Source organism: Phaseolus vulgaris, chromosome 3 (genome assembly GCF_000499845.2).
Source record: "Phaseolus vulgaris cultivar G19833 chromosome 3, P. vulgaris v2.0, whole genome shotgun sequence".
Taxonomy (NCBI): domain Eukaryota; kingdom Viridiplantae; phylum Streptophyta; class Magnoliopsida; order Fabales; family Fabaceae; genus Phaseolus; species Phaseolus vulgaris.
Genome location: NC_023757.2, coordinates 44,613,927 through 44,641,202, shown reverse-complemented (window position 1 = coordinate 44,641,202; position 27,276 = coordinate 44,613,927). Strand labels below are relative to the sequence as shown.

The 27,276-nt window shown below is 30.8% G+C and overlaps 2 protein-coding genes across 7 annotated transcripts; both read left to right on the top strand.

The window, feature by feature from the left end:
• Positions 1–2,335: 2,335 nt before the first annotated feature.
• On the top strand, positions 2,336–9,293 carry LOC137808048 (probable trehalose-phosphate phosphatase F). 3 transcript variants are annotated; one of them, XM_068608950.1, is made up of 16 exons: positions 2,336–2,409; positions 2,512–2,564; positions 3,632–3,701; positions 4,065–4,148; positions 6,425–6,506; positions 6,638–6,942; positions 7,234–7,374; positions 7,496–7,567; positions 7,674–7,799; positions 7,911–7,967; positions 8,055–8,156; positions 8,256–8,333; positions 8,577–8,646; positions 8,732–8,802; positions 8,899–8,991; positions 9,092–9,293. In XM_068608950.1, exons 5-16 carry the CDS (start codon positions 6,440–6,442, stop codon positions 9,140–9,142), a joined length of 1,233 nt encoding a protein of 410 aa, XP_068465051.1. In that variant the 5' UTR covers positions 2,336–2,409; positions 2,512–2,564; positions 3,632–3,701; positions 4,065–4,148; positions 6,425–6,439; the 3' UTR covers positions 9,143–9,293. The 3 variants fall into 3 exon arrangements, 2 of the variants coding, with proteins under 2 accessions (XP_068465051.1, XP_068465050.1); XM_068608949.1 differs by having other exon boundaries at positions 6,425–6,942; XR_011080643.1 differs by lacking the exon at positions 9,092–9,293 and having other exon boundaries at positions 6,425–6,942; positions 8,584–8,646; positions 8,899–8,967.
• A 425-nt stretch (positions 9,294–9,718) lies between these two features.
• LOC137808047 (uncharacterized) lies at positions 9,719–11,789 on the top strand. 4 transcript variants are annotated; one of them, XM_068608946.1, is made up of 4 exons: positions 9,719–10,094; positions 10,410–10,796; positions 10,885–10,950; positions 11,464–11,789. In XM_068608946.1, exons 1-2 carry the CDS (start codon positions 9,877–9,879, stop codon positions 10,792–10,794), a joined length of 603 nt encoding a protein of 200 aa, XP_068465047.1. In that variant the 5' UTR covers positions 9,719–9,876; the 3' UTR covers positions 10,795–10,796; positions 10,885–10,950; positions 11,464–11,789. The 4 variants fall into 4 exon arrangements, with proteins under 4 accessions (XP_068465047.1, XP_068465046.1, XP_068465049.1 ...); XM_068608945.1 differs by lacking the exon at positions 11,464–11,789 and adding an exon at positions 11,173–11,402; XM_068608948.1 differs by having other exon boundaries at positions 9,745–10,094; positions 10,425–10,796.
• The last annotated feature ends 15,487 nt before the right edge of the window (positions 11,790–27,276 follow it).

The following is a 27,276-nucleotide window of genomic DNA, read 5'->3' as shown; positions in this document are numbered from 1 at the left end:
GTGGATTTTAGTATTAAACATATGAACCTACAAATAAAAAGAAGACATCATTGCTTAAGTGATGTTTTAAATAAAGTAGATTAAGACATTATGTGGTATGAGATTAAGGAAAATTTCTTGCATTACAGTTTAAGTGTACAATTATTTTTGAATTGAATTTATCTTGACGTATAGAGTTGAGATCCATGTGTAGATCAAAAGTGTTTAAAATATATTAAATGTTAATATCGGATGCATCAGGCTTAATATATATATTTTTAAAAATGTTTATTTATTATTTTTTATCTTATACCAATTTTGAGTTAATGTATATGCGTTAATTTAAAATGTTTTGAAATATACTATATAGTTTCTTTGAATTTGTGATGTATTTGTTGAGTATGAAGCCATGACCAATTGGGTTGGGCTGACTAGACACCATGTTTAGTGGGCGAGCTTAATCATTGTATCTCTTTTATAATCTTTATTTAAAGATATCACTGTACTTGTAATTAGTGTGCAACACGATAAAATGAAAACCTACTAGTTGTCTGTGTGGATGTAGGTTGCAGTTGGCGACCAAACCACGTTAAATCTTGTGTTATTTATTTTTTGCAATTGATTCGTGATTATGTGTGTTGTTTCTGCGTGTGTTTTTTCCATCAGTACTACTATGACTTATGATTAATTTGTATATCAGTGTATATTGATCTTAATGCATGATAAATTGTTATTTGTTCTTTGATTTTATCTTATTATTATAATTGTTATATGTTGAGATTGTGTTGCATGCTTAGAAAACAATTATGGACAACTAGTGAAATATCTATTACTATATTATGATTAACTTGTAAAAAACCCTAAAAAAAATAAAGCAAATATGTTAAATAATGGTTTATGTCTAACTCATCTACAAATATGATCACACAATTTAATAAAATAACATGAAGATAAAAATATATATAAAAAAGAAAGATATACTAAACAAAGGCAAATGAAAAATGAAGGATAAAAAGTAAGAGGAATACGTATGTAAAAAAGAAGAACAGAAGAGCATAAATAAAAATATAAAATTAAAAAACAATTGTTAAATATGAAAATTTTAAATCTAACATGTTAAAAACGGTTTCTCTTGGGGACTTTATGAGATTACCTTAAACAAAATATCAAAATAGTCTATTAACTTGTGTAGATCAGAATATAAATATTAAAGATAAAAAATATTTAATAAAAAGTATACATAATATTCATATTATAACAATTATAGATTATAGATTTTTAAGCATATGTGATTTATTATTTTTAGGAAAGGAGGGACTTTATGCCTCTATATATTTTAAAAAACTAATATTAATAATGGTGGTTATGTAAATAAAATAAAATAATGGAAGATTACCCATTTTGATAGTTTTTTAATTTTTTAATTTTAAAATATAATTAAGAATAAAATAGGAATATTAAATGTATAATTTTTTTTATATATTATTATTATTATATATTAATTTTAAAATATAATTAAAAGTAAAATAAAAATATATTATTATAGATAATAGTGGTTACATAAAAAATGGATAATTACCCTATAATTACTTTTAGTATTTATATAGTTTTATTTTTATTAATTTAAAAATATAATTAAGAGTAAAATATTAATATAAAATATGTACGCTAATTTTTTTTATATACATTGCCATAGATTATAAAATACAAATAGAATATGTATTTTGGAATAACCAATTAATTACTTCACATAGCTGCATCCTCCCTTCCATTTTGAATATCATTTTGAAATAGGAATTAATTATTTAAGGAAAGATTCATATTAAGTAGCTTATAAGGTAATGATGAATAACTTATATGGTTATAAAATTATACATTTTGAAAAATTAATTTTCTATCTAAATCTCTATATATTAGTTTTTGACTTTAATTAATTTGAGTTTAAAATTTATAAATATGTTTGACAATAATTAAAGTAAGAGAAACTTATCAAATATGACTAGTACAAGAGATCTTTCTCAATAAAGGTGAGATTACACTTTAAATGAGTTAAAAATAACTTATAAAAAGTTTATATTAAGTAAACGCATTTATATTTTGACAATATATTTGATAAAAATGTATTTTTACAATAGAAGGAGCAGAGTAAAATAATAGATTAAATTAAATTAAATTAAATTAAAAATTGTAATAGAAAACAAAATGACTTTAAAATAGGCGTGATGGGAAGTAAATCGGGAATTAAATATACAAGCCGAGAATAATGGCAACATCATAACGTGAAAGAAATAACTTGATAGGCAAGTCTCATTGTTGCCTCAAACATATAAATAGCTAAAGCCACCCCCTTCTTTCTTCTCCTTCGCCCTCTCTCTCTCTATCTCTATCTCTCTCATTTCTCCTTTTCTTTGTTTTCTAGTTTCATTCAAGGTGATTTTCCTTTCCCTATTTTCTACCCTCCTCGATATCTCAAATTTCTGCCCCTTCTTCACCTTCTTGTTATTTTGTTCGATTGGTTTGGATTTGTTTCAGGCCCGTTAACGCGATTTCTGCGCCGCTGAAAAGAGCAGTAACTGATAAATCAGGTACCTTCTCGATCCCCTCTCTCTCCGCCTATCGTGAAACGATCCGAATTTTTTATGTCATTGTGTGATACGTGTTCCAAAATCAAGAACGAAACCAATTGCACCTCATGTGTTCCGATAATGGCCTTGTAGCAATTAATCATTGATCAAAGAGTCGTCTCTGTTTTTTCTATTTCCTTCTGAAACTGTTTTTGTTTTGCATTTGCCTGATATGTGCAAAATGCCAGGGGTGTAATCAAAAGGTGGTGCTTTTTGGGCCAAAGGGACATGAAAAAATTCAGCCGAAAACGTCCTCGTTTTTGCATTGTTTCGATTTGTTTTCTCCTGCTACTGTAGGCCTTTAATTGGTTTTTCATTTTTTTAATATCTCGGTCATTTATGACATTTTCACACATACATACGGACTTAAATTTTATATTTGATTGAAAATGTTTAAATTAAACCATATTAATACACCAGCATAGTGCATGGTAATTGACCAATGAAATGATTTGACAACCCATGTGTCAAGACCGGAGTGTTTCTCATCTACCATTTGCCTCTCAATTAAGAAAAGTAGAAAATAATATGATGTAGTTGAGTTTCTAATCTTTTTTTTATGGTTATAGAAGATGTTAAATTTTCGGAAACATGCATTTGGTTTACTAAAATAAAAGCACTAGAATAATTTTGTTAGTGCATATGCCAGATTTAGGGTTAAAGTTTTTCACGGGTTAATGCTTTTTGTCATCCACAGAACTTTTTCAACATTGACCTTAACCTAGGCCAAATGGCTGCCAACTATAAGTAACAACTGCATATTCTAAAAAGCAAATTTGATATGCACCCTATAAAACAGGCAATTTTGGCGGAGGCTTAATCGATTTTCTACAATTTCTCTCTCCCTCTCTCTTATTTATTTTACTATCCTTTTATTGTATTTTTTTGGTGGGAGAGTTATTGGAGTATGGTTATGTCCTTAACTTTTGTTCACGTTGGCCGTTGAAGTGTCTAGTCAATGAAGAAATTTTTTTTATGATCATATGAATACTAATTTTTATAATTTATATATATATTGAAATGTGAAGGTCGTGCATTGGATCTACAGCTACAAGTGACAGGCTGACAGCTACTTTTTTTTCTCCAATTTTAGCTCGGGTAGGTCCATCACCGAACTTTCAAGTTTCAATTGCATATCACAGATATAACTGCACGTATACATGACTCATACAGTGCACTACCTACACACATCTTTATCAAGTGTTGATTTTTTTAATCAGCAAAAATAAGTGTTAATATTTTATGCCATTTCTCCCAAATGTTGCTATAAACAATTAAAACAATAATTATTACTCCATTAGAGCACTTCCAATGGTCTACCTAAAGGTATGCTTCTTAACTTGTTTAGTGACTCCTATCTTGTAATATTAGATGTACAATTTTATCAGTCGTCCACATACGGTGTAAATTTCTGTATTAATTTATTAGACAATATATAGTTTATGCTTTCCTCGGTTGCAGATTTTATAACAATCACTCTTTATTCAGAAGACCCACATATCAATATCATCATCCCGTTACAAATGCAATGCGATATATGAAAAGGTATTTCGTTAATATTGTTTTTTTTTTCTGTAAGTTTAGAAGAAAGTAGTTTCTCTCTTATTCAGTCTCATTATTTACATTATATATATATATATATATATTAATTGAATAACTTTGAAAACAAGCACGGCCTATTCTAGGAAACAAAATCTTAGAAAACAATATCCCTGAGACCGTAGAATTGATATGGTAATAATAAAAACAAGATACAATCAATATACAAAATTAAAAAATAATAAAAATCAATATACATTTTTTTTTCAAGTTTATGAATAAGTGTTATCCATTTCCCAGCTCAGATATAATTCTTTTAAAGTTACTTTGTCCGGCCGGTCCTTTGGTAAGTACGTGTGCAAGTTATTCTTGAGTGCAAATCATGTCATTGTCATGTTTTTCTTGATGAAATGTTTGTTCATTTTAATATGTTTAGTTCTATAATGTCACGCTAAGTTGTGAGTTATGCTGATTGTAGATTTATTGTCACAATATAATTTCATAGGTTCAACTAACTTTATTTTAAAGCTCTCAAATATAATTTTCAGTCATAACAATTCATATATTCCTTGAGCCATTGCCTGCACTAGATCTATTCTCTCCCTCTCTGCTTCAGTTTTGAATGGAATTACTCTTTTGAACCTTATTTTATGATCAAAAAACAGATGTGAGATTTCTCCCTTAAACTTTCTTCTCTTAAAGATGAGGATGGTTAAAATAGCTAACTTGCTCATTGAACGTGACATCCCTTGACACATTTTACACAAACAATTTTTTGGAAAAAAAGATGAAAATATTTATTACTTTTTTGTGTGACAGAATATACTTTAAGAAAACACATTTAATAGTCATTAGGCCAAGTTTTTTCCTTTGTTGCCTGTGAACATGCATAAATAATACACCGAAATATTTCCGGTGGAAGCTTAAGTGTACGAGTGATGTGTGGATAGCATGAGTGTAGAATTGAATATGTCCTCAATTTTCAGGAACAACAACATGATTTGCTTAACCTCCTTTCTTTGGAGGACTTCTTTTGTATCCACAATATTTGTTTTAGGGTTTTCCATGCAACTTCCAACATTTTTCCCTAGTTCGTGACTTGTTTCAATAAGTATATCATACTCCATTTTTCTTCTCCATCTTTGTAAGTGAGCCTCCTTTTGTTTGATTTGTAACCACGGTTGTTGTTCCTTTACAACAACCATTGCCGAACTTTCTGCAATAGGAGTCTATAGCATTAGACTCCTACTTTCTTCGCTCTAAATAATTGCCGTGACTTTATTGAGTCTTGAAACTTTCTATTTCCCAATATTTGAATTTCGACTTGAGCATATTCTTGGTTTAGACCTACCAAAAAATCATACACTCCATCATGTTCAATGTAAGTGTCTTAGGTTGGCTGAATCCTCATAACACTTGGCCTTATTGACCTTGTAGTGATCAAATTCCATCCACAAAGCTCTAAGTTGATTATCACACTCAATAACAATTTCGGTGTACTATTCGGCTACTATGGTTTTGACCTTCACATAATAAATTTGTGCAACATCCTTTGCCTTGGAATAGGTTTCCTCTATTGCGATCCATATTGCTTTTGCTAAATTGAGGATCATACATGTATCATTGATTTTTGGAACCATTGAATTACATACCATACCATGATCATGGAATCTTCTTCATCCTATGACTTGATGTAGGATAATCTTTTGCAAGGTTAAATGGCTAACATTTCCTTTCCCTTTCAAAATGGTCTTAATGAAGTGTGACCATTTGAGATAATTTTTTCCATTCAACCAATAGAGGAATGAACATTTTGTAATTATCCTGCCGGGCTTGTCTCCATTTTCCATTTCAACCATTATAAATATGTGCAATTAAGAGACAAAGAGAAAGAATGTATCTAGACAAAAAAAACACACAACAAATACTATGATGAATCTGGACAAAAAATGAATCGTACAACAATAAAGATTATAATACAGTAATGGAGGTTGTAATTAAATCACACGACCTCCCAAGATTTAGGAACTCTAATACCATCTCAAGTTTAGAAGAAAATAATTTCTTTTATCCTAGTAATAAAAATAAGAATAAACTAATATATATATATATATATACCGAATTAAAAAACAATAAGAATCAAATATGAAACTTACTAAAATATCTCTACTCTTTTGTTTGATCTTCCTAACATGATTATTTTCCGCTGTATTTCATGACAAAACCCCGTTTGGTTGCTCTGTAACTATGCTTATGATTCTCCCGGTTAATTAAACTTTCAGGGAAATCCGTGCTTGATGGACTGCTCACACAGTGACAAGAGAACATTAAAGCGGTGGTTTTTCATAGACAAAAGGGTTGGTTGAGCGAAGATAAAAAGTCGAATAGGCAGCACATAAAATCAACCCTGTTTGTGACAAAGTCACACGCTCATAATCATTTCTTGCTCTCTTTAATATACGTTCGTGCCCCTCAAATAGTTTAGCTTTAGCTTGGTTCAATGGATTTGAAGTCCTCTCATGTTTCTCCTGTTCTCACTGACCCTGTTCCCGTCAACAAGTCAAGGCTTCGAATGCATTCTAGTCTGCTAGCTTATTCCCAGCAAGATTCACCTGTCTCTCCAGGGAAGTGCTCAAGAAGCAATTCAAGGAAAAGTACGGGGAGTGTCGATGATGTGAGGTCCAATGGTTGGTTGGATGCCATGAAGGCTTCTTCCCCTCCAAGGAAGAAGCTACTTAAAGGGTCCAGTGTTCAGGTTGCTTCAATTGACTTTGAGATTGAAGACTATTGTACATGGATGGTAAATTTGCTACATAGTCTCATGATTTCGTCATTTAGTTCTTTGGTTGGTTTATTCGGGATCACAATCGTGGTTTCGTCATGTTCCTTGATATTATGAAAAATTGTACACAAATACAGTTGATATAGTCTCAATTGCGATTGCATTATGATTGCCGACACCAAAAAAAACCTTGATGTTGCTACCAACATCACAGTCGTAGACCGTATTCTAACACTATCTTTGATCCATCTCGCTTAAAGTTTCTTTTTTTCCTTTCTAGTTTGTCTTTGATTTGTTTCCTTTTACCAGCTTGAATATCCTTCAGCACTAGACTCTTTTGAGAACATCGTTGACCTTGCTCAGAATAAGAAGATTGCCATGTTTCTAGATTATGACGGCACACTTTCACCGATAGTAGATGATCCGGATTGTGCCTTTATGTCCGAATCTGTAAGTAGTACATACTGGATTGTCATTATATATATATATATATTAGGTACAATTAAGTCAATTCTTCGGTAGTTCTTAATTAATGTAAGTTCTCTCTCTTTCTTCTTAAAATTATGCTTAGATGCGTACAACTGTGAGAAGTGTGGCAACGTATTTCCCCACAGCAATCATCAGTGGAAGAAGCCGTGACAAGGTATCCAGGGTGATTATTGGTTTTATTATTTGTTCAGTTAAGAAGTATTCATACTTTTCTTTATCAGATTTACTAAGTCATAAAAGCGTGTTACTTTAATTTTCAGGTTTTTGATCTTGTTAAACTAACAGAGCTCTACTACGCTGGTAGTCATGGGATGGACATTATTGGCCCTGTTAGTGAGACTTTGTCCAAAAATCACCCAAATTGTGTAAAGTCTACAGACCATGAGGTGTGTAACAGTAGTGAATCAATCATGGATTGTTGCCACCGTTTTGTACGCATTGAATATATGTCAAAGGATTCCGAAGTTCACTATGTCTCTGTATTTGAATGTGTCTAGGGAAAGGAAATAACTCTCTTTCAACCTGCGAGAGAATTCCTGCCTATGGTTGATGAGGTGCGAGTTCTCTTTCGAATATTAAGCGAGAACCATGAGTTTTTTCATGAATTGGAAAGAAACTAATGAAGAGATGATTTCATACAGGTTTTTAGAACCCTCGTCGAGATTACTAAAGATATAGAAGGCGCAAAAGTTGAAAACCACAAATTTTGCGTTTCTGTACATTACCGTAATGTAGAGGAGAATGTAAGCTTTGGTTGCACCAACCATGAGGAGTTGATACCTTTTTCTAATCCTGATAATTTCATAATCTAATTCTTTTTTTACATTTTAAATGGACCGCAGAATTGGACAACAATTGGACAACTTGTCCATGATGTCTTGCAAAATTACCCTCGTTTACGTTCAACTCATGGACGGAAGGTATTGTAATATTAGCCGTTCTTAATTGGAAAATGGACACTTTGTTCTTTTGCACAATTTTTAAACATTTTATCATTTAACTAGTGATTTAAAATTTTAGTAACTAGCTATTTATGTTTGTTCACGTTCAATTCGCTACCATATAAACTTCCGAAGGTATAGAGTATCCCAAAGTACTCCGATTTATTTATTTTATTTTTTGTAAGTAAAAAAAACCAATATAAACCTCCTTTGTTGTGGTAGGTTTTAGAAGTCCGTCCTGTGGTTGATTGGAATAAAGGAAAAGCTGTTGAGTTTTTACTTGAATCTCTAGGTAAGAACCTCTCTTCTGCCTCTGATTATTTAGAATACAAACCAAGCTTATGATATTATTAAAAGCGCAAAATGTTGTTTTGCAGGATTAAATGATAGTGATGATGTGCTTCCCATCTACATTGGAGATGATAAAACTGATGAAGATGCATTCAAGGTATTGAATTTAAGCATTTTCGGTGCTTTCTTTGATAAGACAGATTATTATGCTAGGAATTTTAATGATTGCAAGGTGCATGTGCTAAATATATAGGTGCTGCGAGAGAGCAGTAGAGGTTATGGGATTTTGGTTTCGTCGGTGAGGAAAGAAAGCAATGCCTTCTACTCTCTCCGAGACCCCAGTGAGGTACAAATCCCTGCATAGTTGATATGCATCTTGGCTGAGCAATTATTTTGTCTGATTCTTCTTTTTGTCAGAACTAAGATTACTACTATAATACGTGCAGGTCATGAAATTTCTCCAACTCTTGGTGAACTGGAAGAGACAAGAAAGATAGCATGGGAAGAAGTAAAGGCCAAAGACTATAATATGGATAGCATTTTATTTTATACAACACCAATTACATAGATTTTCTAGAATTGATTATTTCTTCCTCCACTTTCATTTCTATTAAGTTATTACGAATAAAATCTACTGAATTCTGCGGATTTGTGGTTATTATTCCTATATATACCATCTTAATATCGCTTTTTTAATCTTTTCAACTTGTAGTGGTTGAGTGAAAGATTTTTTGCAGCAGCTTCCAAATGTTTCCAATTATTTAGCATTTTGTTAAAGCTGGATTAGTACGAATGTATTATGATGAACTGCTTCTTAGCAAGCAAAATGATATAAAAAACAGTAATATTATTTATACATTAAATTTTAATAATAATTTATGCAATTTTTATTTTCATTTTATCACCCATCACTCCTTTTGTCACGAATCTCACTCTTTTTTATTATATTTTTTCTACATAAATATATCATTTATTCTATGTGCATGGTAGAATCAATGATGAAACTATTTATAAATATATGATGTTTTTTCGATCCTGAAAATATATAATATTTAACCGTTTGCATCAGCTTTATAATTGTGATGGAAAGTAACTGTAGGATGATTAGGACGTTAGAAAGAAAAGAAAGAAACAGAGAACAAGACACGACGGAAGCAGTTAGGGAATTGACTATCTATCTATTTACTGCATTTCTCTTATCTTCTTCTCAAACCCACCAATCTTTCCAACCATGGCCGCTCAGATCCTAGCGCCCTTCCACTCCCGCTCCCTCACCTCCCCTCCTCCCTCCTCTCTCTCTGCCCTCTCCTTCCTCCGCCGCATCTCCGTCGCCGCCAATCCCTCTCTCTGCTGCCTCCTCCTTCCCACCATCCCCTCCCTCCGCGCCCTATGCACACGCGACGAAATCATCTGTAGTTACAGCAAAACCTTGTCCAAGGTTGTCGGAAGGTAACAACGACAACAGCACCAGTAATCGCTCTTGTTCCTTATTCCTGTTTTATCTGTATTTTATGTGTTTTATTACTCGGTGCAAATTTTTATTAGATTGGATTGTCCTAATATAACAGGAAGAAAAAAAGGTACCTCTTTGTTTGGTGGTATGATAAATAGCTTGGTTTAAGTTTTTATTTTTTTATAATTAACAGAATGAGTATTTTTTATGATAATATGAATATTTTCTTAATATTAATAAGGTGTTGAGGTTGAAGATATGCCTTTCGTACGTGGTTTCTTGTTTTTGGGCTGACTATTTCGAGTGTTTAGTTTTGATTTTTATAGTGAAGAGGAAGCTAGGATGAAGATATCTTCGGTTGTACCAGAACAGCCGCCTGTACCAGAAGAGCCGCTTGTACCAGGAGAGCCGTTTGTACCAGGAGAGCCACCTGTACCAGAAGAGCCGCTTGTACCAGGAGAGCCGTTTGTACCAGAAGAGCCGCCTGTACCAGAAGAGCCCCTTGTACCAGGAGAACCGTTTGTACCAGAAGAGCCGCCTGTACCAGAAGAGCCGCTTGTACCAGGAGAGCCGTTTGTACCAGAAGAGCCACCTGTACCAGAAGAGCCGCTTGTACCAGGAGAACCGTTTGCACCAGAAGAGCCGCCTGTACCAGAAGAGCCGCTTGTACCAGGAGAGCCGCTTGTACAAGATTAAAGGTATATGTGGTTTTGAACCTTCAGGGTTTTGTTTGTATTTTATGCTGGTGGGGATTTCTTATACAGGGTTCTGTATTTGGTATTGCAGAATTGCCTGGAGTTCGGTACGTGCTTCCTGATTCGTATTTGAAGGTTAAGGAAAAGGATTATGGAGGTAAACTCTGTTGTTCTGTTGTCTGCCTCTTTGTGTGCATTTGATGTTTGAATTATGGTTGTTGTGCCTTTAGTTCCATGAACGTTTTTTTATAACATAAGCGTAGCGTGGCATGTTATGACTGTTAGGATGTTTCATAGTGGTTTATGATTTAAATTCCTGCCTCAGAGCCACAAATGCCATAACCATGCACTCTGTGAACTTTTTCCTTTTCCCGATCAGGTGAGCCCTTTGAGTGAAGGGAGAATGTTGTGAACAGAGACTGCTTATTTTTCTAGCCTATCTAGATAATGAAGAATGTGCCAAGACAACATGGAGTTTAAGCCACGTTTCTCAACAAATTAAATCTTATTTTCTTACTAGTTAGTCCTATTTCCTAATGAACCTGCATGTTGTGTATCTGAAGTTCACAATTTTTTTATGGCTAAATTCGATCTATTGGCTCCTCCTAATGCTACACTCTAATTTTATTTTTTGATGGCTACGTTTTATTTGGGATGACGAAACTCTAAGAGTGAGGTGTTCTGCATTGGTGGTTTGGAGTGATGTTGGAGGTAACATTTAGCTGCAACGAGGTGCGGTGGAGGTCGTGTGGTGTTTCCGATAAGAAGGGGTGGTTAAATAAGGGTTTGGGGTGAATAGTAGAAGATAAGTTTTTAGATATTGAGGTTCATAAAGGAATTTTGGATCCAGATATCCTATAGATTTTTATTATAATTATTAAGAAGTCTGAAGATTGCAATATGGAACTGACATGTATTTTGGTTAAGAATGTGAAATCTGGAAAATAAAGTTTGGAATTGTACTGAACGGTCATAAAGTGGAGAATGTTTACAACTCGAATTGTGTAAGTAGCCGTCATAAATTCGGGACGAACTCTAATTACCATCAATGATATGAGTAGAACAATAACTCAATAAGTTTTTATTGCTAAGTGGTTATGAGTCATAAATAAATGACTATCATGAGGTCACTCCAAGGGTAACTTAATGTACCTTTTTCGTATGAACATTTGACACTCATCTATATCTAGAAGTAATCTGCTTATAAATAACTAATTACAAATAAATTATCTATATCTAGAAATAACTTGCTTACAAATAACTAATTTAGAAGACTATCTTTAAGTTAAAGTGGCTTATTAGTAATTAAAGGTGAAATTATTTGAATGCCTTGACTTGACATATAATATGTATACAATATATATATATATATATATATATATATATAAAATCAAATTTGAATTTAAATAAAAACTAAGAAAAAGATATAGTTAAAATTATCGATATCTATTTGATATACATGATGAAATAGGAACATAAATAACAAATGAAAAAAATAATGAGGAATATAACAATAATTACGTTGCACTCTCTTATTCTGTTAAACATTTGATAACGTTAGTGTTTGAAAAACAAAGGAAAATTGTGCGGGATAATTTATCTGAATAATTATATTAATAATATTATTAATATTATTAATAATATTATTAATATTATTAATAATATTATTAATATTATTAATAATATTATTAATATTATTAATAATATGTTTTTCATATTTTTGTATTTTCTTTATTTTTTCTTCTTTTAATAATACTTTTGTCATGTGATGATGACAAATGATTGTTCTTATTTGAAGTGTCAACCTAGCTGAGATGTCAAGTTGTATAATGATGTCTAACATGAGAGCTTTTATTAAAAAAACACTTGTGTAAAGTATAATAACTTTATTACTTTTTGTAGTGAATATAAACTTCTGTGTTACTAAATACAATGAAATTCTTGTATTAAAACCATTTAGAAGAAACAAATTTATCAAAATAAAATTGTAGACAATTAAAATTATTAATTTTATTAAAAAGTTATAAATTTATACCTTTCTTGGTTATCCATTATAGTCGTGTTGAAATATTTACTATCAGAAATTAGAAGAAACTTGTTATTACAAAAAAATAATGTATAGAAATTGTTAAATTCATCTTCATATATTAGAACAAAGATATGAAAAATAAGAATAGTTTTGGATTAAAGAATTTACATACCAGATATGTATGGCTGTCACAATATGTTTCAAACATTTTCAAATATTTCTATGTAAACCACATTGGTAGTTGAATTATTGGTATTTCCATTATCATCCAAAATCAATATTTTCAACCCTTTCTTGGATTTCAATCTAGAAACAACAACATATAGTTGTCCATGTGTAAACACTGGACGTGGTAGATATAGACCAACTTTATTAAGCATTTGACCTTAACTTTTATTTATTATCATAACAAAGCACAAAGATATTGGGAATTGTATTATTTGAAACTTAAAAGGCAGGCTTGATTCAAAAGGAGTCAAGTTCATTCTAGGAATAAATATTTTATCACCAATATTTTGTCATGTAATAACTTTGGCACCAATAATATTCTTCCTCAAGTGAATTACTTGTAATCTTGTTCCATTTCAAAGTCCATTGGCTTAATGAATATTCCTTAGAAGCATTATTGAAACTCCAACTTTTAATTTAACACAATGATTAGGAATTCCCGAACATTTGATATCATTTAAAAATTCTGTTGTAAACCATTCAGCTTGAGCATTTTCTTGTTCATCAGATTGGCAAGGGGTGTTTGAACTTAAATAACTAACTTCTTATTTGGGGATTAAGGATAAGATGAACTCATTCACTTAGTCTACACATTCTGTAGTAGGACAGAGTATTTCCCCATCGTCAAAAAATCCATTAGAGGTAAGATTTTGCATGTAGCCTGGATAAACAAATTCAACCAATTGCAATAAAGGTTGTTGAACATGTAGAATTAAAATGTCTTCTGGTATTTCAATAGTTGCTTGTCCCAACTCATTTAAGTCCATATCTCCATCTCCAATATGAAGTATCCAATTAGCAAACTCTTTTATTTTTGTTGCAATTTGCATTGATTTCTCACTATTTAATCTCATATTCTCTGTAAGTTTCAAGACTTTGCAATGTTTTCATAATTCCGCGTAGTTTATTGTTGCCTTCACAATGCCATATCTTGATCCATTTTTTACAACATGCAATATCTGTCTAAAATCTCCTCCCAATACAATGATTTTACCACCAAAAGGTTTATGAGCGCTATCTTGACTTTCAACCCTCATGACATCCCTTAGAGTTCTATCCAGAGCTTCAAAACAGAATTTATTGATCATTGGAACTTCATCCCATATAATTAATTTAGTTTAAATCAACAATATGGTACGAAGACTTCCTTGAGGTATGTTGCAGGTTGATTGTTCATTTATTAACAAAGGAATGCAAAAGGTAGAATGAGTTGTTTTCCCTCCCGAAAGTGATAAAGAAGCCATACCGCTAGAAGCTACATTCAATACAATCAACCATTTTGATCTAATGGCAGTAGAAAAATTTATCCACATAAATTTTTTTCTTGTGCCACCATAATCGAATAAGAAAAAAATCGCCAACTTCTCATAGTATTGTTGTCATTATATTCTCATAGACATCCACTTGCTCAGTAGTTAGAGATTGAAAAAGAAAAGAATACATTTAAGACATTTTTATTTTGTCATAATTTAATTCATCAATAATGAATCCATTCTCATAAATAAAAGAATCTGAATGAATAGGTTGTGGTAGACTACTAAAGTCCTTTAAAGACTTACCATTTGAAATTAATAAGTCTTTTACTTGTAGAAGACAAAAGTTTTGTATTTGAGTATCTTCAATGGTAAGGCCTACCAAAAAATTAATATGTCATAGAAGGTATTTATAAAATTTGAGGAAAACATAAATTTATACCTGGTAGGTTAAACTTTTTTCTTTTTTGGTATATAATGTCATCTGATAGTAACTTCCAAGTTTTATTCCACACTTCATCAGGTCTAGACATAGTATTCATGAGTAACAATGTAACAAACAATCTTTTGAACCGAATTCCTGATGTGAGTTGATTTTAGATGTTTTCTTTTAAGGTGACACTTTACTTAAGATTGAGATTTTAGCACAATTATGGTGAGAACCATAAGAAGATTTCCTCTGAACACGAAACCAAGTGGTTAAGTAAGTGTGAAGGTTCACTTCACAAGGACAAAGAGAAAAACAAGAATAAGGGTGACAATGATGCAAAGGCGGAAATTAAAGAACATAAAGGAAACAACAAAATGATTTGACCGAATGGAAGAGACGGAATTAAACAAGAACATATAACAAAGAGAATTGATGGAATGGAAGATGAAAAACAAAGATGAAGGAAAAGGAAGCTTATGGATGATGGAATGAAAGGATGAACACGCCACTTGGATGGTAGATTCTCCAAAATAAGTGTAGAAGACCGCCACTTGAGAGTTCTCAACTCACTCAAGATAAGACCTAAATGTTAGAAGACTCAAGCCTCACACACCTTACACAAATTGTGCAGAGTAACTTTTCTATTCAAATTCAACATGTAAAATACAACACTAGGTAGGTCTCCTATTTATAGGTGAAGGAGCCTTGGAGAACAAGCTAAAGGGGTAGGATGGGAAAAGGGAAAAAATTGGCAGCCTTAGGGTTTGACTAAGTCAAACCCGCATCCTAGGCTTGTCCTTCTAGAAACTAGGTCAAAATGTCTTCCAAAAGGGCTAGGAACAAGCTAAAATGATAACTACAACCCTATTATGCTAAAGGCGCCTTATTTTAGTCTATATTTTTCGTTTGTACCCCCAAAGTGAGCCCAATTATTTAAAACATATTTGTATCTTATCAGAAGATCCAAAGGTAGAATAGTTGGTGTGTTGGTTTATGCCCAACTCCTATTGTGAGGTCCACGTGATCCTTGGTGGGGTCTGAAATTGTTTGCTGAGATGATTGTTCGTCTTGTGCTTTGTCTTTTGCTTCCTTGGTCATCTTCGTAGCTACTTGGGTTGTATCAATTCTTGAAGCAAGGTTATTGGCCTTTGTAGTGGCATCAATAAATTCTTTATCATCTGCCAATAGCCCCATTGCATAGCAAGCCTCTTTATATGTTTTGTAAATTACCCCATTAACCGTCTTGATGTTATCATAATTACAACATCCTTTTTATAATTCAACAATATCCTAAGATAATATAATTCTCCTGACCCAAGAGAAATATATGTAAGCCTTTCAATACTAACACCCATCTTCCTTGGCTTCCATTCTCTTCATTCTGCCATCCAAACAAATAGGCTAGGATATTCAGAATAGGTCAAATGCTAGATAAATTTTATTAGCCTCAAACCAAGCTAAAAACATTGTTCGTTTATGTTCATTTGTGTTCAATATTTCATCAATTTCTTCATTGTCTTTAAATAGAATGGGTTCCTCGTATAATAGATGAAAAGTCAACCTTTGAACTGGAGGCCATCTAGTTGACAATCTAATTTACAAAGCATGTCAAGCATCAAACAATGGGAATTAAATAAGATAATTTTCTTACTTTAGTTGACATAAATTGAGTGTTGAGCAATATTGAGTTATAATATCAACACATTTCAATCAACGTTGCAGATAACTTAAATGTAGAACTGGTGGAAGGAAATATATAAAAGATAAGAAACTAATTGTGTACGTGTCATACTTGTACAGTTAAGTCATAGAAAAAAATAGGAAGTATCTTGATCCCTTCGTGTCAACAACAAGCAGACTTTGCCTAAAATCACCTCCTAATACAACAACTTTACCATCAAAAGGTTGGTTACTGTTCTCTTCATCTACAACCTTCATAATAATAATATCATAAAATAATTATAATAAAAATACTATAAAATTGTATATATTAATTTTAATTATCATTTTTAGAATGATTTGATATAATGTAATGTGTAGATTTTGGAACATACTAAATAAATTTCTCGTGTAAACAAATCATTACATATTATAATAAATAATTCAATAATTTTCAAATATAAATACTTCAAATTTTCAAATAAATAAATTCTTAAAGTAATAAGTGGAAGTCATTATTAACAATATTTACTGTTGCAACCATTTTTATTTTCATAGTAATTAGTTTTTATGTTTTTTTTATGTAGATTTTGTAGAAGTAGTATTATTTTAATTTGTGACTTTATTTGAACATTTGTTAACATATTTTAAGAAATACTTTGTTAAATTAACACTAATTGTAATTTTCAAATAAATAAATTCTTAAAGTAATAAGTGGAAGTCATTATTAACAATATTTACTGTTGCAACCATTTTTATTTTCATAGTAATTAGTTTTTATGTTTTTTTTATGTAGATTTTGTAGAAGTAGTATTATTTTAATTTGTGACTTTATTTGAACATTTGTTAACATATTTTAAGAAATACTTTGTTAAATTAACACTAATTGTAATATTTTATGTTAATGTGAGCTTGATTATTTAAATAAATAAAAAGATAATGGAAAAGTCATTTTATTCCAAATAACGTGAGATATTAAAAATAAGTACCTGATATTTTCAATTTATTGATATTGATTCCAGTTAAAGAAGATCGATAAATATTTGCAATAGATAGAGAAAAATATTTGCAATATTTATTTGAAGAAATTTGTTTTAAAAAATGGATTTAAATGATAAACAGGAAGCAATGCCAAATAAAATATTCCATAAACCACATTTAATTGTTTTCATCTTTTATTACTAATTAACTTTTTTTAAAAAAAACCAGAAAAATATTTATGGTTATATGCATATTTGTTTGGATTTGTTGAATTACACAATGTTTGGAATTCTTCCCCATTTTACTCTAATAATGATTGTCTATTGAGCTTCTTCTCTATTTTTATACCATTATTCTTTGTTATATTTTTAAGTTGTTTCTCTTAATGGACTTGAGAAAAGAGAATCACATTAAATAAGAAAATAATATAAAATAAGGGAATAACATTAAATTACATTAAATAAAATTATAAAAGAAAACACACAAAAAAAACACATTTAAGAACATAAATCAATGACATGACAAATCGTTTGAATCCATGCGACAATCGTGTCTTCTGATAACAAATTTAATATTTATTAATAAAAATAAATTTTATTATAAAATAAACTAATTTTTTGTATCATATTTAAATAATAATAATAATAATAATCATAAAATAATTTTAATAAAAATATTATAAAATTTGGTAAGTAACAATAAATACTTATGTAAAAAAAAAAATCATCATAAAAGGTGTATAGCTCGAATTTAATAATTTGGTATGTTAACACCTACTTTAAAAATAATTTTATCACCTTCTTTGAAGTCATTTAACATATATAAATTCTTTCACCTCACTCTAAATTTTGTTGACTTATTTGCCGCGATTTCTTTACTATTTTGTATAAAAATATAATTATATAATTATGTAAATGTAAATGTGAATAAAAAAATAAAAAAATATTAATATATAAGAAATAAACATTAGCATGTATGAATAAATAAAAAACTAAACATACTAAAATTAATATAAACAATGCATAAAGATAAATAATACATGTAAACAAATAAATTGTTCAGGTATCAACAAACTGATACAAATTTTGAGAAAGTAACAATAAACAGTCATCCTAAAAGGTGAATAACTTGAATTTAATTATTTGGTATATTAACCTCTACTTCAAAAACAATCTTATCGTTTTCTTTAAAATCATGTAACCTTAAAAAATTCTTCCATCCCGCTCCAAATTTTGTTGATTTAATAGACACGTTTTCCTTTACTATTATATATAAAAATATAATTTATATATATTATAAATATTATATACATATGTGTAATTGTAAATGAAAAAAAAATTACAAATATATGAGAAATAATCATTAGCATATGCGAATAAATAAATAAAAAAACTAAACATACTAAAATTTGTAACATCCTTAATTTTTCCCATATATAATATAATAAAAGTAAAACAAGCAATATCTAATTACAAATAACATATACTACTTTCTCATATGTGTATCTCAAAACATATATATACATCTAAAGTTTTAACAACACAACAAAACATTCAAATAAAACACGATCATAAAACACGATCATCTCATCTGCTCCCATGTAAAACACGATCATCACAGATAAAGAAACAAACACAAACAAATAACAGGTAAGCTATCTATATAAAAAGTTTTGATATAATTTAAATTTCAAATTAATAAGCATAATTCATCAATTCTCATATGATTTCTCAAACCATCAGATGTCTATTACATTCATAAAATTATCTTTCATATGTCAGACTTTTACTGACTCACAACACACAACACATAGACACTTTACTCCCGGAAGACTCGTGTATTGAAATTAGCATCCAGAGACCTGCACCTGTCATACTACTGCTGTGAAACCCCACAGCCATGCACATAATTATCTCAATATCTCATCATCTCATCATCTTCATATGACAGGGTAAATCCATTTGACATGCTCTGATCAGTTCTTTCAAACCTCAGAATCAGCCAAATGGACCTCAATAACTTCATGTATTTGATTCCATTATATCAGTATAGTCAGGATCGTCTCATTCACAGGACACTCACAAATCAATACACCCTAATAACAAATTATAAAATACTACGTCTTGATCACACTTTAACCTCATTAAATACATCATTTAACATATCAATGCACCACTCAATCACTTCATATATATATATATATATATATATATATATATATATACTTTCTAAACAATCCAAATATATCTCAAACTTTACTTAAAACACATAATTAATTCCAAATATATGCTCTTTAAATCAATCATCATCTGAAATCACACAACCACTTCTCATCAAACATCTCACTTAAGTAATTCAACCAAAATATTCAAAAAGAATAGTTCAACTCATTCAAACACTTTCAATTCTCAATCACAACCATTCCAGTCAATATATTACTTTACTCTTTAAGAGACAATCCTGCAAGCAAAAACAATTAGAATTGGTGATCTTACTCTATCAGAGATTTTGATCGGGCAGTCTTGTAGTCTTTGCTGCCAGGAGTCTAATGACGTACTCGTCAAACAGATGAACGAGGAGGTCAGAATCTTAAAGAGAAGGAAGAGAAAGGAAAAAGGAAACTCTTAGAGAGATGGTGGTTATTTTAAAATGAAACCTGGATAACTGAATTTTCTATTTATATGTCATTTTCATTTTAATAATAAAATATTCAGGTATCATTTAAAATATATCACTTCTACTCTAAGCTTATTTTCTAGATCCTTACAAAATTAATATAAAAAATCCATGAAAATAAATAATACACATAAATAAATAATTTAAGTATAACAAAATGACAAAAAATTTGAGGAAAGTAAGTAACAATAAAGAGTTATGTCAAAAATGACTCATCCTAAAAGTCGAATAACCAAAATTTCATTATTTAGTATGTTAAAATCTGCTTCAAAAACAATATTATTGTCTTCTTCGAAGTCATTCAACATAAAATTATTTCATCCCGCTCCAAATTTTGTTGATTTATTTGGTGCATTTTCTTTCACTTTTCTGTATAAAAATATAATTTATATAATTATATATATATAATAAGAAAATAAAAATAAAATTACAATGTAAATATTAATATTAATATTAATATATAAGAAATAAACATGAGCATATTGAATAAGTAATTTTAGAAATTTTATTTATTTGAGATTATTATTTAAGTAGGGAATAAAATAATTTAGAATTTGTATTTATTTAGGATTTTAGAAAACCTAAAAAATTATTAATTTTAGATTTTTATCTAAGAATGACATTAAATAATGTAGGATATGGATTTATTAGAATTTGGATTAATTTAGAAATTTTATTCATTTTCAATTTTTATCTAAGCATGACATTACAAATTTTTTTATTTTTATTTATTTAGGATTTTGAAAACTTAAAAATTTTGTTTATTTTATATTTTATAATTTTTATTTATGTTGAATTTTGAAAACTGTAAAATATCATTTATTTTATATTTTTATTTAAGAAATAAAATAATTTATGATTTTGTATTTATTTAGGATTTTTAAAAACTTTTTGAAATTTTATTTATTTATGACATAAAATAACATGTGATTTATATTTATTTGGGATTTTGGATATTTTAGAAATTTTATTTATTTAAAATTTTCATTTAAGCAGGCATTAAATAATTTAGAATTATTATTTATTAATGTTTTGAAACTTTAGTATTTCATCCCAATATGAATCTGACATGGTTTGAAGAAGACCTGATATTAGAGAACCAAGAACATAAAAAAGATCTGGAGAAAATGAACCAAAAAATATTTTGGCAAACAATTTGAATATGTATGTTATGGATGCACCAAAAAATGAAAAGAAATGATAAAAGAATAACCTTTTCTTCAGAAAAGATAAAAGTTTGTAACTTTGATCATAAACCCTATGAACAACCAAAAAAGTAAGAAACAAAAATAAAACTGCAGAAAAAATAAGAAATAAATAACCAAGAACATAAAAAAGAACTAGAGAAAACGAACCAAAAAACATTTTGCAAACAATCTGAACAGTATGTTATGAATGCACCAAAAAATGAAAACAAATGACAAAAGAATCACCTTTTCTTTGAAAAAGATAAAAGTTCGCAACTTTGATTAGAAACCCTAAGAACAGCGATGGATTCCACTACCGGTTGTGGCACAGGCTAAAGAAATCAACAATATCAAGAACAATGGAGCAAAGAAACTGTAAAAAAGATGAAAAAAATCAGCATAAACATTAAAAGTAAAAACTTTGATAAGAAAACAAAAAAAAAATCATTTTTATGTTGCGAAAAGACATAAACAATAGAGAAGCAACAATATCAAGATTAGTGGAACAAAGAAACCGTAAAAGAGATGAAGAGAATGACAGAAATATCAAAAGCAAACAACTTTGATAAGAAAACCCCCAAAAAATTCATGTTTATGTTGCGAAAAAGTAACAAACATTAACATATCCATTGTAAAAAAAACATATCACCTAGGTGCTTGAACATACGATGGATTTCACTACCGGTTGTTGCACAGACTAAAGAAAGCAACAATATCAAGAACAATGGAGTAAATAAACCGTAAAAGAGATGAAAAGAATCAGCAGAAACATGAAAAACAAGAAACTTTGATAAGAAAACTCAAAAACAAAATATCATTTTTATGTTGCGAAAAAAGATAACAAACAGAGAAGCAATAATATCAATATTAGTGGAGCAAAGAAAACATAAAAGAGATTAAGAGAATGAAAGAAACATTAAAAGCAAGCAACTTCGATAAGAAACCCAAAAAAATATCATTTCTATGATGTGAAACAACGTAACAAACACAAGAAGCAATAATATCAAGAACAATGGAGCAAAGAAACTGTAAAAGAGAGGAAAAGAACCAACAGAAACATGAAAACACAAGAAGCTTTGATAAGTGGAGCAAAGAAAAAGTAAAAGAGATGAAGAGAATGATAGACAGATTAAAAGCAAGAAACTTTGATAAGAAACAAAAAAAATCATTTTATTCTCTGAAACAATGTAACAGACACAAGACACAGAAGCAACAATATTAAGAACAATGGAGCAAAGAAACCGTAAAAGAGAGGAAAAGAATCAGGAGAAACATTACAAGCAAAAAACTTTGATAAGAAAACCCAAAAAAAATTATCATTTTTATGTTGCGAAAAAAACATAACAAAAAGAGAAGCAACAATATCAAGATTAGTGGAGCAAAGAAACGTAAAAGAGATGAAAAGATTGGCAAAAACATTAAAAGCAAACAACTTTGATAAGAAACAAAAAAAAAATCATTTCTATGATGTGAAACAACGTAACAAACACATAAACAATAATATCAAGAACAATGGAGCAAAGAAATCATAAAAGAGAAAAAAAGAATCAATAGAAACATGAAAAGCAAGAAACTTTGATAAAGAAACCCAAAAGAAACATCATTTTCATGTTGCGAAAAAACATAACAAACAGATAAGCAACAATATCAAGATTAGTGGAGTAAATAAACCGTAAAAGAGATGACGAGAATGACAGAAACACTAAAAGCAAACAACTTTGATAAGAAAACACTAACACATACACTACAAAAAGGATAAGGTTTGATGGCCTGTGGTGTGATAATACAGAGGTGGTAAAGGATAAGGTTAGGAATTTTTTTAAAATCTCGGTTTGATGAAGTTGAGGGGGTTCCTATAAGGTTGGATAATGTTGCTTTCAGTTCAGTTTCTGGGGAGGAAAATAGAATGCTGGTAGAAGATATTTCTGAAGAAGAAGTTAAATTTGCAATATGGAGTTGTGAAAGCTCGAAGAGTCCCGGTCCTGACGGGTTTAACTTTGGTTTTTTAAAGTTTTGTTGGGAGATCTTTAGAGAGGATATTCTGAAGGCAGTGAATGAGTTTGCAGATAGAGGAAGTTGGCCCAGGGGGTCAAACGCGTCTTTCATCTGTTTGGTTCCCAAGATGGACAACCCGCAGCAGCTAAGCGACTTCAGACCTATTTCTTTGGTAGGTTGTTTATACAAAATTGTCTCGAAGGTTTTGTCTCTCCGGTTGAAGAAGGTGATGAGTAAGTTGATTGATCCCAAGCAATCAGCTTTCTTGGAAGGAAGGGACATATTGGATAGTGTGCTCGTGGCAAATGAGGTTTTAGAGGAGGTGAAGCGAAGGAAGAAGAGTTGTGTTTATTTTAAAGTTAATTACGAGAAGGCCTATGACTCTGTAAGCTGGGAGTTCTTATTCTACATGCTTGGAAGGCTAGGCTTCTGCGAAAAATGGATCAGATGGATTAAATCTTGTTTGGTTTCTTCCTCTGTGTCGGTGCTTGTAAATGAGAGTCCTACCTCAGAATTCTGTCCAAAGAGGGGTCTTCGTCAAGGTGACCCTCTTGCGCCTTTCTTGTTTCTCATTGTGACAGAAGGATTGGCAGGTGTTGTAAGGATAGCTGTAGAGAAGAATTTGGTGGAAAGTCTGGAGGTTGGGGCACAAAAGGTTAAGGTGAATATGCTTCAATAAGCGGATGATACTTTGTTTTTATGTGAAGCGAATTTTAAATCGGTCTGCAATCTGAAGGTTATTCTGCACTGTTTTGAATTAGCCTCTGGTTTGAAGGTTAATTTCTCAAAAAGTAGAATTGGAGGGGTGGGGGTTGATCATACTGTGATTCAGCAGTATGCTGCAATCCTTAATTGTGAATGATGAAAACTCCCTTCAAATATTTGGGGTTGCTCGTTGGGGGAGTCACAAGCGAGTCTCGTTTTGGGATGGTGTATTAGAAAGAGTTAAAAGCAGGTTGGGTAGATGGAAAGGCAGATTTCTCTCGTTGGCAGGGAGAGTGTGTCTTATTAAGTTGGTGCTTTCTGCCATTCCGTTGTTTTATTTATCCATGTACAAACTGCCTGTTGCTGTGTTAAAGGAGTTTGAAAAGGTACAAAGAAGGTTTTTGTGGGGATGGGGATATGAAGGAAGGAAAGTAGTGTGGGTCTCGTGGAGAAAGGTGTGCGAGCCTAGAGAAGCTGGTGGTCTTGGAATTTTGAATTTAAGGTTTTTCAATGCAGCACTGCTGGGAAAGTGGATTTGGCGTCTGGAGACTGAGAAGGATGGTCTGTGGAAAGAAATTCTTGAATCTAAATACGAAGGCTGGAGAAATTTGCAAGAACAAAGGAGTAATGATAAGGATTCCAACTGGTGGAGAGACTTGAAGGGGGTTTGGGGGATGGAGGATTGGGGTAAATCCTTTGAGAATTGTTGCGAGTGGAGAGTGGGAGACGGGAAGGATATTTTGTTTTGGAAAGATGTTTGGGTGGGCAACGAAGATTTGAAAAGTAAATTCCCAAGATTGTTCTCTTTGTGTGGTAATAAAGAAGGTAGTTTACAGTCTTGTGGGGAGTGGGTTAATGATAGATGGGAGTGGAAGTTAATTTGGAGGGGAGGTCTGTTTGATCGGAAAATATGCCAGGAAGTCCAGTTGTTACAAGAAGTGCATGGAAAGACCCATATCTTGAATTCTGCAAATAGTCGAGTTTGGAAGGCTGGTAAGGATAGTGGTTTCTCGGTAAAATCTGCCTATGATCTTTTAAGAGGCCCTGTTGAGGAAAAAAGTGTGTTTGTCTTCCTCTGGAAAACTACTGCTTTGCCCTCAGCACAGATTATCGCTTGGAGGTGTTGATTAAGTCGATTGCCACAAAAGCTAACTTGGAGAGGCGTGGGATTTTGGTGGATACCAATCTACGTAGTTTTTGCAGGATGGCTGTGGAGTCGACAAAACACATGTTTTTTTATTGCAGGATTGTTTGGTTAGTCTGGAATCAGTGCTATACATGGTTAGGGATTGCGTTGGTTGACGATGTTGTCCCAACAACTCACTTCTTGCATTTTATTTTGCTAAATGCTCCTGTCCAGGTTAATGTAGTTTGGAATTGTGTTTGGATAGCTATAGTTAGTGAATTATGGAAGCACAGGAATAAACATATTTTCCAAGGAGGGGTGATCGATCCTTCGAAAGTGTTCACTTTGGCACAATTAAAGACTTGGTCTTGGGTAACTTCTAAAACTGTTTCTGTTAGTTTTACTTACTCTGAGTGGTGCATTGATCCTAAGGCTTGTATGTTTTCAATAAAGTGAGCTTTTATAAGAGTTACCCCTTCGTTTGGGTTGTTTGTTGTTCTAAGTTTCTGTTGTTCTTTTTGCCTTTTGTTGTGGTTGCAAAAAGATTGGATTGGGTTTGGTTTTGAGTTTGTACGGGTTAGATTTGAATTTGTACGAGTTAGTTTTGAATTGGTACGGGTTAGTCTTGAAAGTGAACGGGCTGTACGGGTTTTTAGTGGTAGATTTGTTTGTCTCTCTCTATTTGTTGGTTTGGGAGATCAGAGAAATTGTCTCATTTTTTAGGTATGTATAAGGGTTGAACCACTCCTTAAGTGGTTCCGGTTATTCAATCCTTTTTGCTAATAAAAAAAAAACATACACGGCAAAAAAAATATACGATGGATTCCACTACCGGTTGTTGCACAAACTAAAGAAAGCCCAAATCAAATGAAAGAGTATAAAGCAAATTCAAAGAAGAAGAAATCCAAGAAATGAATGAGAGAAACCAAAAGACAACGAAATAAAAGAAAGAGAAAACGCGAGGTCGAGAAATTAAAGAAAGAAAAACGATGAATGAAAGTATTTAAAGAACGGTGTATTTAAAGAAATTGTGTTTTGCACACGTGTAAGCTCTACAGCATGCTATTCAGCACTTCCAAAATGAGTTTTAGATTACTATTTTGAGTTAAAATTTGAATTTTTTTTTTTATAACTTATCTTGGGAGTGCCTTTCATTTGTATTATAAGTTGATTATAGGTTGATTTGTATTATAGGTTGATTATTTAGCATTTTGCTAAAGCTGGATTGGTACGTAGTCGTTCGTGTATTATGATGAACTGCTTCTTAGCAAGCAAAATGATATGAAAAACAGTAATACTATTTATACATTAAATTTTAATTATAATTTATGCAATTTTTATTTTCATTTTTATCACTCATCACTCCATTTGTCACGTATTTCACTCTTTTTTATTATATTTTTTCTACATAATGTGCATTGCAGAATCAATGATGAAACTATTTTACAAATATATGATGTTTTTTCGATTCTGAAAATATATAATATTTAACCGTACTTGTTTGCATCAGCTTTATAATTGTGATGGAAATTAAATGTAGGATGATTAACAGAGAACAAGACACGACGGAAGCAGTTAGGGAATTGACTATCTATTTATTGCATTTAGAGAAACAATTGATTGGGGAAAAGAAGTACATTCATTTTACAATAAGGACCATGCCTCTAAAACATCGTATTCTAGGTACATTTGCGGCATGTCCAGGCACATTTTTTTCATGGAGGAAGAAAATGTAAGAAAAATAAATTAAGTATTTCATAAACTAAGTTTAATTTATATACAAGTTAAAAAGCAGAATTTAGAAAAATTATAAAGAAAATTTTATAAATTAACTTATGAATAATTTAATTTTAGGCTTTATTTAGATTTGAAGATGGGTTTGAGGGAGTGAATTTAAGGTGAAAGTAAGATTTTTAGATTAATGATTTGTTTGGACTAAAGAGTTGTAGAAAATTATTAATTTAAAAAAAAGTGTAAGAAAAATAAGATTATTTGAATTAAAATAAATAAAGTGAAAAGTTATTTTTTTTAAATGACTTAAGGTATGATTGAAATGTATTTTTTTAATTGGTGATTAATTAGATTTGATTGGTATCTCAACATACATGCATGATTCATTAAATTATCTATTAGCTCTTTCTATTACAAAATTTTAATCTTCTACTTCTATTGATATCTCAGTACTTATTTTAATTATAATTTTTCATTTATGCT